The sequence below is a fragment of the Acinonyx jubatus genome, chromosome C2 (genome assembly GCF_027475565.1).
Source record: "Acinonyx jubatus isolate Ajub_Pintada_27869175 chromosome C2, VMU_Ajub_asm_v1.0, whole genome shotgun sequence".
In the NCBI taxonomy this organism is placed as follows: domain Eukaryota; kingdom Metazoa; phylum Chordata; class Mammalia; order Carnivora; family Felidae; genus Acinonyx; species Acinonyx jubatus.
In genome coordinates, this window is record NC_069384.1 from 127,019,770 (window position 1) to 127,038,792 (window position 19,023).

Sequence of the window (19,023 nt, forward strand, 5' to 3'; positions counted from 1 at the left end):
GCTTGGCCTGCCCAGGCTCATTAATACATTGGGACCCACCCTAGGTCAGGTAGAGCAGCCTCCATTCTGCTCTTCCCACAAATACCTCACCCTTGTGTTAAGGGCTCTGAGCCAACACCCTTATTTCTGTGACAGAAGAAGAAAGAGACAGCTCTCATGGAGGAACTGAACAGGTCCAGGAGGTACCAGGAGTCTGCTCAGAGAAGCAAGTGAGTCTCAGGGAGATACTTCAGATATCCACATGTCCAAGGCTTTTTCAGTCCACTTTGATACCTTAGACAGCCCCAGAGCACAAAGTGAACATGGCCACCATCTAGCTTTCTGCTTTCATCAGAGGCAGGGTTGCAAGAATCTAGTTCCACATCCCAGGGATAAAGTCCCAGGGAGAAAGGGTATGAAACTGGGCTGGGTGTGCCTATCAGCTCTGCAACTGACCTGAGCACTCAGTTGGGAGGACTGTGTGGACAGGACCTCCTGTGTGGCCATACCTGTTGGTTGAAGAGAATTCTGCGAACAAAATCTGCCTTATCTTTCCTTGAGACCACGGCATGATTTGGGACTCTGGCCAGGTGGCAGTTCTGAGCTTCAGTCACAGGTTTCCTGGTACCATCGAGGCACAGCAGCTCAAAGTCTTCATGCTTCAGATCCTTAGCCCATGCTTCAGTGTTCTTTCCTAGGGGGAAGGAAGGTGGGTCAGCCACAGCAGACAGCTTTGGTCAAGGTGGCCTCACCGGGGGGATGTGACCAACCACCAATGTCTGGGAGAATCATAGAGACATGGAAGAATGAAATAATAAGGCTTTAAAAATAAAACAGAAAAGAAAATTCATTTTTGGTCCTGTTAAAGGCAAAGATTTCTTAAACATCCCCCAAAAAAGCACTAGCCAAAAAGGAGAAGATTGGTTGAACTATATTAAAAATTAAATTTTAACTATATTAAAAATGTAAATGTTAATCAAAAGACATCATTAAGAAAGTGAAAAGTCTTTCAGAGAGGGACAAGATATTTTCAATCCATATAGCTGATAAAAACTTGTATCCAGAATATTTAAGGATTGCCTATATATTAAGGGAGCTAGACACGCTTTAATAAACTTTCCTGGTTACCTGACTGGGGAGTGACTTCCCATAAGAGACTCAGATTTTTTCCAAGGGAGGAAAGGACAGCACAGACACATACCATCAGTGTTCTGAAAGACCGTGCGATCCTTCACAAAGGCCACGTCTCCCTTCTCAACCAGACACCTGCACAGCAAGGGTCCAGTTAGTGAGGAGGATCAATAGGAGTGAGAGGGAGAGACACCCAGAGGGAACCACCTAGGGGTTCACACCCCCTCCACCAGAGCCACCAGGCACACCTAACACTGACCACATCCACACACACAACTGTAACACCCAACTGTCCCTGGGAATTGGAGGGGAAATGTAATAGAAAAAGAAATCTGCCTGGGGTGCCTGGGTGGCTCAGTTGGTTAAGCATCCGACTTTGGCTCAGGTTATGATCTCATGGTTCGTGGGTTCGAGTCCCACATTGGGCTCTGTGCTGATAGCTCAGAGCCTGGAGTCTGCTTCAAATTCTCTGTCTCTCTCTCTGCCCCTCCCATGCTCATGCTCTGTCTCCATCTCTCTCTCAAAAATAAACAAACATTGAAAAAGAAATCTGCTCATTTTGTTTCTATTGTAGATAATAACCCTTGTTTGGTTCCTATTTGAAATACTGATTGGTTTCTCCAGAGAAGATGCTTGTGTTCTCCTATTAACAGGGATATTCAAGAACGGCTCTTTGGTTGGATCAGAACTCACATCAGAGGGGCGTCTGGGTGGCTCAGTTGGTTAAGCGTCCGACTTCAGCTCAGGTCATGGTCTCACGGTCCATGAGTTTGAACTCTGCGTCGGGTTCTGTGCTGACAGCTCAGAGCCTGGAGCCTGCTTTGGATTCTGTGTCTCCCCCTCTCTCTCTGCCCCTCCCCCACTCATGCTCTGTCTGTCTCTCAAAAATGAATAAATGTTAAAAAAAATTTAAAAAAACTCACATCAGAGATTAAAGTCAGCATGGAAGACATGATTTTGAAGGAGTCTTTTCACATTCAGATGTCTAGTCAGCTTTAATAAAAGTTAATGTGTACCACTTAGATATGTTTTCATGATTAATCCCCTGAAAAATGTTTCTCTGTGTTTAAGGTCCATTTTTTATGAGAAATGTTGAACATACTAAAAATCAGTTCTATGACATCCAGTCAGTTGGCAATTGATACTAATGATTCATTATCAAGAGCACCTCTCCAGTTTTCTCTAACTTCAGGTCCCTCTATACTTAGCTAGGATCAGTTACTCCCATTCAATTTTCCTAAGCCTTGCCCTATTTCTTTCCTCCACCCACTCTCCATATAGTCCCAGTCCTGAATAAGCACGATAATCTGCCTCAGGTGTGTCTGTACCTCAGCAGGGAGGCAGACCAGAGACCCTCCGGATCATTAACTTCTCTGGGGCATTCCTATGTTCCTTGCTCTACTCTAGATCTGTGATTCTCAAAGTGTGAGCTGGGATCAGCAGTATAGGTACCAGCTGTGAACCTTTTAGAAATGCGAATTCTTGGGCCCCACCCCAGACCTACTAGATTGGAAACGTCTGGGGGTGGGGCCCAGCAATCTGTGTTTTAACAATCTCCCCAGGAGATTCTGTGCTGTAGTGGTGAGAACCACTATTTCAGATAGCCACCTCCCCATTCTATAGAGCAGTGACTAAAATGTTTTCCAAATTTCCACATACTTCTATCTCTCCACATTCCCTCTCCCCAATACTCACTCTGACATGTCCTCCTGCTTCCCAGAGAAAACACAGATAACATCACATGGGCTTTCTTCCAGCCAAATCTGTCAGTCCAAGTCTCCAGTGCTCTTCTCCTGCCCATCAGGCACAGAGAAGAAACAAAGGTCTCCCTCCCAGCAGGTGTCCTCCCCAGGTGCCTTGCATCCCATTCCTGCCCATACTCTCAGGCACTTTCTCATAGTTTTCCTCTTTCTCTTATGCAATTGGAGTCTTTCCCTGTTCCCTGGGCTCTTTTTATCAGCATTTATACTTTTCTTTTTTAAAAAACAATAATCCCTGTTTTGATCCCACATTGCCCTCAGCAATGGGCCTCCCTCCCTGACTCATCCAAACACCTACAAGTAATCATTGCACTTACAATCAGCATCCCTTCTCACCACCCTCACTGACCCCTGCTGGTCAGTTTATGGGATTGACTCACTATTGAATCTGCTCCCACCAGATCCAGGGGCCAGTTCACTATACTCATTTTATCTGGTCTCTCAAGTTCATCCTTTCCCCAGTTTGAAATGTTATCTCTGTTATAGACCAGATATAATGTGTCCACGTATAAGTGTTGGAAGTCTATTCTCTACCACTGATTTGTCATTCTTGCACATAAACAACTCTGTACTGATCATAATATTGCAGTATTATATAGTATTACAACATAATTTTTATATCTAGGAAAACAAAATTCCCTTTATATAATTTTATTTAAAAATTGACTTTCATTTGTCTACCAAGCTTTAATATTTTGAGAACTGACTCCTTCCCCCATCTCCCCCAATCCACCTGGTCACGGTGGAAGCAGCTAAAACTTTACATTGCAACATCACTGCATGAGTTGTGTGAACTCAAACTTTCACTGGAACTGGGCTGACAATCCCATTTCTTGAGAATTGGGAGAATATATTATAGTCTGTGTTTTACTGCTTCTGTAATAATGTTAATCACAGACATTTCCTTCCATGTAGACTGAAAAATAGAGAAAACCATCCTGCAGGGAAAGACAAAATGAGGCAGATGTGGAGGGGACGGGGGGAAGGGAGAGGGAGAGAGAGAGAAGCAGGGTATGTTCCCTTATGCTAAAAATTAATTCACTGTTTATCTAGAATTCTAATTTGGCTGGACATCCTAAATTTTATCTGGCAACTCTTGCCTTATAGTATCTTGGCTGTCTCCTGAGGCTCAAATCTTAGTCCTTACAAGGTGGAAGCTCCTTGGGTTTTTTCACTTGCAACCAAAGGAGTCTTTATTCATTACATTAAAGAAAAAAAATTAAACAAGTAGATAAAATATATAGTATTATATAGAGTGAAAAGTGCTTTAAAAAAAAACCATAAAGCAAGAAAGGGGGATGTGAAATATTGGTAAGGGCATGTGTGTGTGTATGTGAAATTATAGTGGCCAGGAAAGACTCCCTGATAAATCCTAAAGAAAATGAGGCAACTAGCTATGATATGAGGAGGAAGAATACTCTAAGTGGGAATAAGAGCAAGGACAAAGACACTGAGGCAGGAGTGTGCCTGATGTCTTCAGGGAATAGCTAGGATGCCAAGATGGCTGAAGTAGATACAGCAAGGGGAAAGATGTAGGAGATGAGGTCACAAAGGGCCTTCCCAGGTCATAAAGAGGCCTTATAGGTCAAAGAAGGACCCTAAATTTTACTTTGAGTGATATGGGAAATTACTGGAGGGTTTTAAGCAGAGAAGTGTGATACTCTGATTTATATTCTAACAGAATCACTCTTGCTGATATGTTGGGAATAGACTGGACATAGGAGGGAGAAGAGGATAGAGCAGATGCCTCCTAACCCTTTAAGAATGTATGATAACAATCTGGAGAGAGATGATGGTGGTTTGGATCAAGGTAATATCAGTGGAGATGGGTGATGAGGTCAATTCTGGTTACCCTTTGCAGGTAGAGTCAACATGATTTGATGAAGGACCAGATATGGAGTCTGAGAGAAAGAAAGTAGACATAGATAGCAGACACTAAGGTTCTGACTTTTTTCCAAAAGGAAAAATGGAGTTGCCTGTAACTGATGTGGGTAAGACTGCTGGAGGTACAGGTTTGGGTGGGAGTATGTGAAATTTTAGAAGCTCAGTTTGGGACATTTAAATTTGAGACAGTGATTAGAAATCCAAGTGGAGATGCCCACTAGGCAGTCTGGAGTTTCATCTGGAGTTCTGAAGAGAACAGGAACATAAGTTTGGGAATTGTCAGCATGTAGATGGATCGAGAGTAGATAAAACCACCAGGGGTGTGAGTATGAACAGAGAAGTCCAAAGACAGAGCCCTGGGGTGCACCAACATGTTGAGGGTGGGGAAGTGAGGCGGAACCAACAAAGAGACAGGTGCAATAGCAGGAGAGGGAGGAGGGAATCCAAAGAGTGTGGTGTCCTGGAGCCAAGGAGGAAAATGCATCCATTGGGAGGAAGTGATGGGTGGTACCAATGATACTGGTCTGGTAGATGAAGCAATGGAAGGACTGAAAACTGGTCCTTCATTTGGGGATGAGAACAAGTTGTGTTTCAAGACACAGCTCTGACAATTCTAGTCCTCTGTAATATTATATTAGTGCCAAGGAAACCATCAACCCTAATACCAATGCACTTTCTGATGTAAAAACAAAAACAAAAACTACGTTAGCCTAGGTTTCATGTTCAGTATATAGTGTTGTAGTGGATCTGTGAAAATATGTCATTTATGTATGGCTTATGAAAGAGAACATTTTGGAGATGGTAGGACAAAGTCATCTGGCAGTGTGACAAATAAAGGGGCCCTTCCTAGAGGCTCACACATTCTCCACACAACCCTGATTCATACAACATGCATACTGCCTCAAAGTGTCCCGTACTGCTCAGCACATTTAGAATTAAATCTACCTCCCTGATCAGGTTGATAGGGCACAGAGACATATCCAATGCCACAGCTCCAGCTCTGCACACCCCTGATCCCCTCTCACCCATGCGCCACCCCCCCTCCCCATCATGGCCTTTTCTGGCCTCAAACACGGCACAATTTGTCCTGCCCCATGCCTGTATCCTTGCTGTTCCTTCTTCCTTAATACTCTTCCTCCAGATTTTCTGAGGTCTGACTCCCTGTCAATATTAAAAACTTTTTTTAATGTTTATTTATTTTTGAGGCAAGAGAGAGAATGTGAGCAGGGGAGGGGCAAAGAGAGAGGGAGACAGAATCTGAAACAGGCTCCAGGCCTTGAGCTGTCAGCACAGAGCCTGAGGCAGGGCTCGAATGCATGTACCATGGGATCATGACCTGAGCTGAAGTTGGACGCCCAACCCACTGAGCCACCCTGGTGCCCTTCCCTGTCAATATTTAATCCTCAATTCATACAGTCCCTTCCACTTGCTGTTATCAAAACTGTCCACTACCCAAGTCACTACCACACTACCCCCTTCTGTTCCTTTGTAGCTCCTACCTCAGTCAGGAAGTGATTGGCCCTTCATTTATATTTATTGTCCTACTCTCCTCATGAGAGGAGACAGGGAGCAGGACCTACATGTGTCTTGTTGCTGCTATAACCCCTCTACCTAGACCAGTGCCTGCCACATACTAGGTGCTCAATAACTGTTTCTTGAATGGATGGGGAGCCTAGGAATATCTATTTTTAAAATGTACTCATTAGCTAGATGTAAGAAGCACACACCCAGTACCCCTCCTCTGATTTTAACCTGAGACTCTGAAAGATTCCATGACTTGTCCACAATCACACAGAAGAAAAGAACAAAAGTAGAAGCATGGCTGTGACCCTGTACCCCTCATTCTTGCCTCTCCTCAGGTGCCCTAAGTCTGGTGGGTCTGCAGAAAAGTGTTCCAGAAAGGAGCTGGACTTGAGTCCTTGAGGCCGGTGGGAATCTCCAGTTTTGTTTTCTAATTCTGGCTCCTCTTAAATGCAGTGCCCAGATGCTGGGGCGATAGAAAAGATGAAAGGACAAGAAGTTCACTGGATTGGTGCCAAAGAGAAAGGTGCACAGACACTACTCACCTGAATGCCCCACTGGAGCCGTAGTATCCCTCCTGGTTGTTGGGAGCACAAGTATGGGCTGGGTCGTTGCCACCACTGCACAGAGCACAGAGACTGGAATCTGGATCAGACCCAGGGGCACAGCTTTGACTGAAGAATTCATCTGTGCAGAAAAACACAGGAGGTCAGCTCTGCCTGCCTATGTTAGAAAGAGAGCCCCAGATTTTATCCCTAGAATTGCCACATTCAGGTGTTTGGTACCATATTATTAGAAATAAGAACCTTATGGAACTAAAAAATAAAGGTTGCAACTAGAGGAAAGGGGAACTGGCTGAAGTTGGGACAAGGGTCTGTGGAATAGAAGTGGCACAGGGCAGAGGTGTGGAAGGACAGACACAGTTGTAATCCTAAGAGACACAACAAAACTGAAAGTCCCAGCTGGTTGAAATTGTCCCCCATTTTTCCTGCCCTCTGCTTCCCTTGCCTTTCCTTACAAGGTATTCCATCTTGACTCCAGATCCAGGAAGGGGCCTGAGAGACCCAGCTGCCAAGCACTGTGCTGGGCCCCAGGGCACTGTGGTAAGGACGTCACATAGGCCCTGCACTCCGGGAACCCAAGCTTGTGAGCAACAGTCATAATTTAAGTAGAAATTTATCCACCTACCCCCACCAACCCCCACTTGCTCTGGGAAAGAAGAATATGGTTCTATACCTTCAGATAAAGGAATCTAGTGCAGACCTGGGAGTCAGGGAGAGGCCTTAAGTAGAGAGATGAAGAATGAATAGGAACAGGTTTTCCAGACAGGGAAGCATCTGCAAAGGCCAAGGGCAGGGGTTGGGGTGGGGAGCAAATGACACAGAAAGGTTAATAGAGGTCGTTGAGCTGGACCACCTACTGCAAGAGTCAGTGGGGAGAAGGCAAGGTCCAGATCCCCTTTTATACCTTTGTGTAGATTTTGTTTTTTATCCTTAGAGAAATGAGGAGCTTCTGAAGGGCTGTAGCAATGGTAGACCAGGTATAGTGGGCAGGATATAGCAGGTCTGCACTTTGCAAAGATTGGTCTGGCAACAGGATGGATGGAATCCAGGCCAGATGTGGTGTGCAGGTAGCAGGTTACTGTTGTAGCCCAGGAGAGATGAAGGCAGCTTGGACTAGGGTAGCGCTAAGGTGAGGGAGATGGTGGTGAGGTGGGGGGGCGCGGAGAACTGACATCACTGGTGATGGATGGGTACATGCAGGATGACAGCTTGGTTTCCAGCTGGCGCAAGTGGATGGACTATAGGGTCCTCCACCGAGCTAGGCAGCTTTGGAACAGGACCAGGCTCAGCAGAGATGATGCATTCTGTTTTGAGCTTAATGTGCTTTTGAGATATTCAACTAGATAATGTCAAATAGGCAGTTCTGGAGGTCAAGGAGAGATCTGTGCTAGGGATAACAATGTAATAGTTATCAACATATAGACATAATACTAATAATAGTGATAGCAGCAAACATTTATCTACTACTGGTTATGTGCCTAGTTTTGTATGTATAGTATTATTTGTTTAGATAGTAATCAAGGCTGTAGGTATGGATATGAGTGCCTGAGGATTGAGTTTAGAGTAGGAGAAAAAAAATTTTTTAAGCAACTGAAACATTTATTAACCAGAATGGGAAAGTGCATTTTGTAGGGGTAGGAGAAAAACCAAACCAGTGTGTTTTCACAAAAATCAGGAGATAGTGTTTTAAGGTGATTTGAAGAAAGAAAAGTCATGGAGGAATGGAGTGGAGCATGACCTTTCAGCTGAGCAACATGGAGGTCATGGGTAGCCTTGATCAGAGTTCTTCCTTACGCAATGACACAGGGAAGCCAGAAGGCAGGGAGCAGAGGAGTAAGTGGGAGGTGATTGGCTCAGAGCTTGCTGTTAAGAAGTCTGGCAGTAAAGAGGTGGAGAAACAAGTCAAAAGTGGGAGGAGACTGCTGAGAGAGGCTGGACTTTTAAAAATGGAAAACATTGGGTGAGTTCAATGTTGAAAGAAATTGTTGGCTATACCAGAGGAAGAAGTAGTAACCAAAAGGGTGAGGCTCTAGGGAAGGGTGTGGGGGAGGGGCCCCCACGCAAAACACAGGTGGAGGGAGGCTGAGTAGATATAGCCATCAGTAGGCCCACAGCTTCGGCAGTGGGATGGTGAGGGGAAATTATTCTGATCATTTCAATTGTCTCTGCAGCTGAGATAAGTCATCTGCTGAGAAACTTGGTAGATGGGTGTGGGATGGAAATGTGTGGACAGTGAGGACATTAGGATAATTATTAGGAAGTGTGCGGGGGGGGGGGGTTGGCGTAGAGACACAGTGGGGGTGCTCATGAGTGCCAGGGGCCCACTGAGGCCAGCAGCTAGAGCATTGCCAGCGGAATGAACTGCTGGGCCCTGTGACTTCTCCAGCCATGTTTAGCTGCTAAGGTGCAGAGGGTGAAGAGAGCAGGGAATGGGCTTTGCATAGGAATGGGATTTGTGAGATGGCGAGAGAAAGCAGGGGACGAAGGGCCTTTTAGGTATTGACAAGAGTGTTGCTAAAATGACGAATATGAGAATCTAAGGGAGATAAGGGTGAAAGTGAAAGATAAAGTGTCCAAGGACTTACTGGTATAGGGTTTTCAATTTTTAAAAAGCAGCCAATCTAGTTTATATGGGAAAACAATACAACACACACACACACACACACACACACACACACACACACACACACACACTACTCTTGCTCTGTAACCCCAGGCTTGTTCCCCGAGCTAGTGGTAATACATAAAGAAAGGGGTATTTCCCTGATATCTGCCCTTTGGGCCAAGCCTCTCCCCTCAGAAGTGAGGAGGTGAGGAGAAAGGGGAGCACCCATTCAAGCAGAGGTGAAGCTCACCTGTAATGTCTGCCCAGCCCTTGACCCCACTACCCACTTATATCATCCCTTGGCATTCCTTGCCATTGAACTGAATTTCTCTCCTACACAGGCACAGGCCCAAGGAAGGGGCTGCCACACCACCTCCCAGAACATACTTACCAAATTTACAGGACCCAGTTTTGTTGTATATTAAACCCATGGGAATGTTCCAGCCTGCAGAAGTACCAACTGCGGGGTGACAGGACTTCCTGCCTTGCAGGGAGTTCCAGGTGAGGTCGGCACTTGGTTTCTTAACCACTGCCACGACGTAATAACCTTGCAACACAGATACAAAGATGCAATTTCAGTAGCTCCAGGACCCTCTGAAAATGTATTCTAGAGCTGCTACAGTTAGCCCCTCCTGCCACTCTTGCTTGAACCCCTCACCTTACTTTAGCAGAAGACCCTTCCAATAACTATCATTATTAGGTATGGGGCTCTCCAGACATGTCTACATGCATGCATCCAGAAATGTTTACACATGTATTTCATACTTTCAGTTTTATCCTGCTATACATTTTTTACTATAAGATGCTTTATCCTCCATCAATGATATATTGTAGGCACCTTTTCAATTCAGCAGAAATAGATACAACTATCTCATTCTGTTTATTGGTTAAATCTAAGTTATGTTCCACTATATGGAAATACCATATTTTGTAATCCTCCTACTGGTGGGCATTTATGTTGTGACCCACTTTGCCAGATTACATATCATCTGCATAAATTTTTATACATATAAGTGTGCACCTGTTGAAATATTTCTGTTGAACGTTAAGTCATAAAGAAAGAGCTTTAATGACTTCTTTTTTAAAGTTAAATCTCAGGGCTCCTGGGTGGCTCAGTCCATTAAGTGGCTGACTTCAGTTCAGGCCATGATCTCATGGTTTGTGAGTTTGAGCCCTGCATCAGGCTCTGCACTGCAGAGCCTTCTTCGATTCTCTCTCTCCCTATCTCTCTCTGCCCCTCCTCCGCTTGTGTTCTCTCTCTCAAAATAAATAAACTTTAAAAAGAAATAAAGTTAAGTTTCTGATTTTCTAGATATGACAATACTGTTTTCTCTAATTGTGACAATTTAATCTTCTTCCAAATATTAAAAATTCTTTTCTAATTATATATATATACACATATGTATATATACATATGTATATATATATATGTAATTAGGAATATATATATATATACATATATATATATATAAAATTAGGAATATACATATATTCCTAATTATACTGCATTCACTTTCAAAGTAATGCCCAGTGTCTTTGGTGGGAGTAGGCCTTCTTGTCTTGTTCCTGAAAATAATGGGAACACCACTGATATTTCATATATTCCTATCCCAATACTATGTAACTGAACGTGCTTATTGAGTGAGGCCTAAACAGCAAACCTAAATTTATAAGAAGATTAGAATCATAAATCTTCAGAATTAGAAGCTGGTATGGTTCTCCACTGCCACTCCGAACCCCTCTCCCCACTACACTCCCTCTCTTGCTGTTGTGATTCAGGTCTCTAAATATTCAAGCCTAGAAAAATTGGAAGTCAACATGGCAGGTGAAAGATCTGCCTTGCCAGTTACTTCCTAAATGACCTCAGACAAGTCACTTCATATCTAGATCCCCAGTTTCTCCTCAGTAGAATGGTGACAATGATACTCATCCCAGGGGCTGATTTAGGGGGATCAGATGTGCTAATATGGGCACATTGTACATTAGACTAGGACGGGGAAGTTACACTGCTGGGTTTCCAGCTACGCTGCTTGTGGCACAAGCAGTACCAGAGCCCTTCTTTCACTGCAACAGATTCTCCCAAGGCCACAGCAAACCCTTGTTACCAGAATGTGCTCTATTACACCATTCCAGCAGCCAAATACTGTTACAGTGCCTTTCCTGAGGTGTAGCTGTTTCTGCACAAATAGCATCAATTACTGTCATCTGGTGTGTGTGTGTGTGTGTGTGTGTGTGTGTGTGTGTGTGTGTGTGTCTTTGGGGTTGATACCTCTCCATCTCTACTCACATCTAACCTTCTCCATCCCAGTCAGCCACCTTGAACTGTCTTCTAAGCATCTTTGTCCACCTGCATTTGCCTATCACTGAAGTTCCTGGCAATGTCAACCATTCTTCAAGCAGAGTTCCTTCTGACTTCACATATTCTCCAATCGATAGACTGCGTGGCTGAGAAAAATGCCAGCCCTTAGGGTTGAAGGTGAAGACACAACTCACTGAAGACTGTTAGCCATGAAAGCAGAGGGGGAGAGGGGCAGCATACCCTAGGGCTTGGATTCTGTTGCACATGAAGGGGAGCTGCTGCAGGGGAGCTGCTTTGCACCCCAGGCAGCTTGGTGGAGTGTGGGCACGGCGGGGCCTCTATGACTCCATTCTTAGCAGGGAACAGATGTTGCTGGTGCTGGGGTGCTCCAAGCCCAGGCAAGCATCTGTTTTCACCTCAGGATCCTCTGTCACTGTTGTTTTCAAAACCTAATGTGTATCAGAATCAGCTGGAGGTCTTGTTAAAACACACAACAGTAGCCCCATCCTTGGAGTTTTTGACTCAGTGGATTTGGGGTGGAGCCCAAGAATTTGCATTCCTCAAAAGTTCTCAGGTGATGCTGATTCAGCTGGTCCAGGTGCTACACTAGATTAAGAAACACTGCTCCATTTTCCAAGAGTAGGTACTTCAGGGACAGATTCAGACCCTCTCTGCCCTTGTGGAGACACAGATGGGAGAACTTGTCACCTGGTCTACTCTAAAGATGAGGTCAGCTCCTCTGCTATTAAAATCAGCTGGCCAAAAGCTAAAGGATTGAGCTCATCTTCCTCCTCCTCTTCATTAGAGCAGGTATGACTTTCCTCCTCTCGTGAGGCCTCCACTTGGCCCGGAAGTGCCTGGAACAGGCTCCTGCCTCCTGGTGCAGAGATGGGCAGGCAGCATGTGACAAGGAGCGGGGTGGTGTGTCGGGAAGGGCAAGGGGATTCCAGTCACACTACCTCTTCTCGAGCCCAGGTGCAGGCACTCCCTGGCTGTGCAGCCCTGAGCCTCACTTTCCCCATCTACACAACACGGGATGATGATGCCCACATCCTAGAGGACCGCTGAGAAGGCTAAACGAGAATAGTGCAGGCAGGAGTCCTTTGTTGACTGTAACATACCCTACAAACGGGAATTATTGCTACAGCTTCGTGACGGATTTGCTCCTTAACAATAAGCTGTGGTACTGGCGGCTTCTCCTCATCATCCTTCTTATTTTCTTATAACTCTAATAACTTTGGTTTATTTTTAAGACTTTCCCCACCCTCTCCCCCAACAATGGCCTTTATCTTTGACCCCAGTGTTACTGATTCTGACTCACCTCCCATGGGTGTATTCACACACCTAGACTCATCCTTAGGCACTAAAAAGAAAAAAAAAAAATCAGGATAATGGCATGAAACTCTCCTATTACTCAGTCCAAAGTCATGAGCTTCTCAATCTCAAGAGTGAAGGATAAAATTAAGCAGTGTGTCATTGGTTATCAACAAGCAAGTTTCTGTAGGCCTATTTTACCCCTCTCTGCCTGACCTTTGCTATTTGAACATTAGGTTCCACCTCAGAATCTCCCCAACACTCGGGGGGTTACAGAGAAAGAATATGAGATGCCCTTTCAAGAGGGGCAGAGGCCACTGAAGATCCCGACAAAGATCTTTCTGCATTTGCTATTGCTATTTCTGCATTGAAATCATCCTGACATCCTTCTTCCCTGCAGAACCCTGGACTGTGGCAGGCAATCATCATATTCTCGTTATGTTGAAGGGGAAAAATCAAATCCATGGAGTCAGAAAACCCTAGATACGGTCTTCATTCTACCTTGGACACATCATTTAACTTCTCTAAGCCTTAGTTTTTATATCAGCAAAATGGAGCTACCATTATTTACTTAGCAGAGTTGTTCTGTATTGAAGAATAATGTATGGTTTCCTGCTCACCACCTAACCGATGAGGTACTTCATAAATTATATTGGTGAAATCCTCTTTTTCCCAGCTTTATTTTTTTATGTGAAAGGATCCCCACTAAAGAACATGACCCTGTAGCATCACCCCTCAATCTTCCAGTGCAGCTGGGGTGAGTTGATTTTGGACTAGTAAATTTGGCACAAGTATTGAAGTTCATGTGGCTCAGCCCCTCCTTTCTTTATTGAAGAGAGTGGGGAGAGGTTGGTTTAGATCTTTTCAATGAAGATTTATGACAATATGTGTTCTCCTCTGCCCTCAGCCATGGGGTAAGCCAACAGACCCGTTCTCCTGAACTAGTGGGTAACTCTAACTCAAGGGCAATTTGGCAAGCCCTGCAGCCAGCTCTGCACCATGCCCTCCAATATCACCTTTTAAGTAATAAAGATCTCCTTTGATCTCATTCTGCCTTATTCCTGTATCCATATCTTCATTGGTTCTGGCTCTGGGGAAAGAGGATATTATCTGCTAGCCTCTTACATTCCAACAGTAGTTATTATCTCAACAGTGAACTAAATCGTTTCTTCATCTTTCATGTCAATGGCCTCGAGGAAATAAAACAGCGAGAGGCACCGCCTCCACTTACTGTAGTTCTCTGCCAGGACAGGCACTAGACCACACTGGCCCGCTATGTAGATGAAGCCTCCATCCAAGCTCATGGCATCAGCCTCTCCTTTCTGAAGAAATAAATCAGTAGCACAAAAGTGAGGCTGTTTCCTGTCTCACTGACCCTCAGAGGTTTTCTGTCTCATTAGCTTTATGTCACATGTACTTTTGATTAATCAAAACTTCTGCCATATAACCACAGGGTTTAGAAAGCTGGACATGTTGACCCAGGAGCAAGCACCCAACCCAGATCATGCTCCCTGGCATCTGTGACCTCTCATTAGTCCCATGTTGAGTACTGGACATGTCCTTAACACATTTTATTTGTGACTGTTACTACTCAGCCATCTACATGGCCAGATTCAGAGACCGTATTTACTAATGTTTCTATGAAACATGTTTTCTTCTCTATGGTGGAGTTCAACTCTGTTCCCATAATCCCATTAGCACTAACTCAGAGCACTAACACAACAGAGACATTCGATAAACAATTAATTTCTCCAGTTAAATAATTCATTAATAGGTTATTATTTAAATCAATGAAATTTTCCAACAGCAGAGCAAAAAATGTATAGATAAGGTCACTGTGATAAAAACACACAGATACATACACATGCTTCGCTTTTGATCTATTAACTGCCTTACTAGAAATTTATCTTAAAATAGTAGCAACTATAGAAACAAAAACTTACCAAGCCCTTACTATACGCCAGGTCCTTTTGAAACACCTTCCAGTGATTATCTCATGTATTCCTCACAAAATCCAACAAGGTAGGTACTATAATCCTCCCCTTTTATACATTAGTGAACTAGATCAGAGACAGCTTAAATAATTCCTCTAATAGACAGTCACTAAGACTAAAACATAGTTTCATTCCTTAGCTCATGACCACTATACCACACAGTCTCCAGGATCTGACTATTTTAAAGGACACATACCTCAAAACTATTCTATATACTTTTTTCATCCATAAAATGGGCTCATGAGCTTATTGTGAGGATTAAATGAGTTAATACAAGATAAGAGCTCATAAACATACTTGGCTCATAGTAAGTAGCTTCACAAATATTAGCTATCATTACTATTAAAGATACACCCAGAAATACTGAGGTCATAGAACAAAAATATTCAATCCATATTATCTATAATATCAAAGGATTTGAGAATAAATCAAATGTAGGCATTTAGAAATTAGTTAAATAAATTGAGGCTGAAATACTTGGTGGAATATTATGCAGCCATTAAAAATATATTTTAAACAAATATTTCATTATCTAAGAAAGTACACCTTCTGTGCTGACTTTAAATAATAATAACAATAGATAACATTTATTGGCTGCTTACTATATGCTAGGCAATGTCCCGAGCGCTCAAATTCATTTAATCTTTGTAACCGACAAATTTAGGAGACTGTATAAATTGCCAGATCTTAATGTACGGGTTATTCCCAGGAAGGCTTACCAAAATACAGATCTTCTTTCTTCAAGAAGACTGTGTGTCTCCTAGGTTTCTGTCAATTTTTTAGTATTTTATTTATAATTTTCTTTTTTTTTTTAATGTTTATGTATTTTTGAGAGAGTGCCAGTGGGGGAGGGGGCAAAGTGAGGGGACAGGAGCAGGCTCTGCGCTGACAGGCTGACAGCAGCAAGCCCGATGTGGGGCTCAAACTCACTAACCACGAGATCATGATCTGAGCAGAAGTCAAAAGCTCAAATGACTGAGCCACCCAGGTGCCCCATAAATTTATTTTTTCTAATCACAAAAATATTGTCTGCTCTTAGAGAAAGGAAAGTTAATAACAACACAACTTCATAACTCAGAAATTATGTGGTCATGATCTCTGAGTTATGATGTTGTGAATGATTTTATTTGTCTTTCATTTCTCTTGTAGCATGTAATATTTTTGGCACCAGAAAAAAGTTAAACTTAATGACTCAAGGACTGAGAAGGCTGATTTGCTTTCATAGTCCACACCCTGGGATGCCACCCCACTTCCCAAAGCTCCCAGGACTCCAGAGCTAAGTACCTAAGGAGTCTGGGTCTTGGGCCAGCCTGAGCTGGAGGGGTGCATTGGGTGGAGTTGCATGGGGCTGAGGAGGGGGTGGGGCAGCACACAACAGGTACATCTTAGCCTCATGGCTGACAGGAAGACATATGGGAAAAGGGCAGAGAGGCCATGTATCTGGGTGTCCAAGCCCAGCTGTGGAGGTAGGGCCCTCCTTACCACTATGGCAGCGATGCAGTTCTCAATGGTCTCCTCCATGGTACACTGTAAGGCGCCACCACTTACAGCACTCCACTCATCGCACTTGACCCTCTCATGGTGGCCCACTGCACACCACAGCACCCTCTGGGAGTCTTCCACACCTAGGACAGGTGGAGAAAAGCCCAGCATGCAAAATAAGTCCTCACATACGTCTGGGAGGTTAGTGCCACTGACTGCAGAATGGCTGCCCAATGGTGTCCTCACTGACAGCAGCAGAGTGGGCATGAGACATCCCTGCTCATTCCCTGCCTATCACCCTCTGGGAGAAATGGGGAACTCAGTACTCAGAAGGAACAATGAAGGCAGAGCAGTCCCTCTCCCTATTGACCTCACCTCCTCAAGTACACCCTTCTGAGGGGAGGCCTTTCTGAGCACCAGCCCAGGTCAGGACCTTCCGGGGTTTTCTCTGACAGGACTAGGTTCTCCCATCCAGCAGCATTCCCTAGTTGGTAGTCATGTGTTATCTTTGGGGTGGGCCTAATTGTTCTCCCCTCACCCAATATCTGCTCACCACAGTATACCCACATCTAACACAGTGGCTTTTGTAGGTGCTCAATAACTATTGGTTGACTAAATGAAGAAAAAAATAAGGAAGGAAAGAAAGAAAAAATGAGCCATAGGGATCCAGAGGAAGGCAAGAGCTGAATTAACACCCTCTGACATCCTAGTTTCATTCCTAATAGTGGCAGAGGCCATGTTCCCACATCAGTTTGGGATGTGCTATTTCTCCTGGGCACTGGGAAGGTGACCCTGGTTAATACACAGGACTGAGAACCATCATTACTTCAAACTGACTGTAACCTGAAGGTCTTCAAAACCCTTTTGTGATCTCATAATTCAGGCCTTTGGTGCAGCTCAGCAGAAAATCCCCTCACTAACCCCTGGGAGTTGGTAGCTCCCTTAGGCTCCACGGGCCAGTGAAGGTTGGGTAGGGTGAGGCTTGCAGGTACTGGGAAAACTTCTCTGGCTTTCCTGCTCTACTGCCCTCCCAGGACCTTACACACCTATCCTTAGACGCTGAATGGCAGCAAAATATTTGTATCCCAGGTATAGCTTGGCATCCACCTTAGGAGGGACTCTTAAAAACCCATCGGTAGCATCTGTAAACAGCAAGTCCTTCCCATGAGGAGAGGCAAAGAGCTGGAATTCTGTTGACTTGTCTTTTCCAAAATGTTCCTGTTCAAAGGATAAAACAAACAGAGAAGGAGGGAGGCTGGCATAGCAAGGGAAAGGGAAAACAAACCCAAAACCAAATAAGGAAAACTGAAAGCGAAAAAACATGAGCACCTGAGAGTAAAGACAAAGCGCCTGGCCCACCAACGTCCCTGTGGTTCCTGGGCTTCTCATGTCTCTCTCCAGGGAATACTTTACCCAAATCCCAGCTGGTCTGCCATGTGCGGCTTCAGGGAAACTGCCAGGGGCTGTCCCCCTGAGATTCGCACCAAGAGGTACGGGTTGCTGTATGCCAGGAAGCTGCTCCTCCCCAGTGTCATGTTCCCATGTGACAGGCAGTGAAGGCTGCCTTATTTCTGGCCATTAGTGGCTCTAGTGGCTCTAGTGGTCTTCGTCCTAGAGAGGCTAGTGGTCCAGCACCTGCCACTGAGCCTGGACATCAGGAGTCCTGGGCTCCTCTCCTCTCCTACCTCAGGCCTACCACTGAAGGACAAGCTGGAAACTTTCTGGCCTCCAAACAATGGAAGGGCCCTTTGCCTACAACTCCCACTAGTTGGCCCAAAGCCATTCCTGACTATTGTACCTACCCCCAAGGTCTTTCCAATGTCTGTCCACTTTTTGCTTTTGCAGTGGCTGTACATGAAATGTGACCTCTGGCAACCTCCTGTACTTCCTAGGGGTACACACAGCTTACTTCCCAGGGCTCAAGAATCTTCCCAGATATACCCTACAAATTAGTTCCTCTGACCTCTACAACGTACACAATCCAGGTCCCCAAGGTTGTACCATTTCATCTGGTGATAGTTTGTATGTATATTCATCATGTCTCCCACACTCATCTGGGAGCAACTCAAGGGCAAATCATTGTGCCCTTCATCTCTGAATCCCCAGTGCTCAGCAGGGAGCGCCAAGAGAGAGGGGTCAGGGGATGAATAAGGGCTGGATGGGAGAGGCTGCCACCAACACCAGACAGACAGAACGCTCATGGCGAGAGAACCTGCCACTGAGGGAAGTCAGGAGGGCAGGATCACATGCCAGTAAGATAATAGGAGAATACTCCATAGAGGAGGGGCACCTGCCCTGCATCGTGAGGACCCTTTAGAACTGAAAAGAAAAAAATGGAGCAATGAGGCACTTCTATAGAGTCTTTGGACCAGGAGGTCAATGATATAAGGTGAGGGTTTTATGGCCTCTGCTGTCTGTAACATATACAGACTGAGTGGCTTTTCAGTGAAGCAGATGATGTGTGACATGGTTCCTGTCCTACACCCAGAAG

General features: G+C 44.7%; 1 protein-coding gene across 1 annotated transcript in view; it reads right to left on the minus strand.

Moving 5' to 3' along the window:
- LOC106987376 (inhibitor of carbonic anhydrase) overlaps positions 1-19,023 on the minus strand; it is a 56,782-nt gene that overhangs the window by 2,057 nt on the left and 35,702 nt on the right. The window contains exons 8-15 of the mRNA XM_015085656.3: positions 17,579-17,750; positions 16,533-16,675; positions 14,288-14,378; positions 13,064-13,105; positions 9,835-9,990; positions 6,821-6,962; positions 1,181-1,245; positions 489-673 (exon numbers count right to left, since the gene is read on the minus strand). Coding sequence (XP_014941142.1) covers positions 489-673; positions 1,181-1,245; positions 6,821-6,962; positions 9,835-9,990; positions 13,064-13,105; positions 14,288-14,378; positions 16,533-16,675; positions 17,579-17,750 — 996 coding nt within the window. The remainder of the gene's footprint in view (positions 1-488; positions 674-1,180; positions 1,246-6,820; positions 6,963-9,834; positions 9,991-13,063; positions 13,106-14,287; positions 14,379-16,532; positions 16,676-17,578; positions 17,751-19,023) is intronic.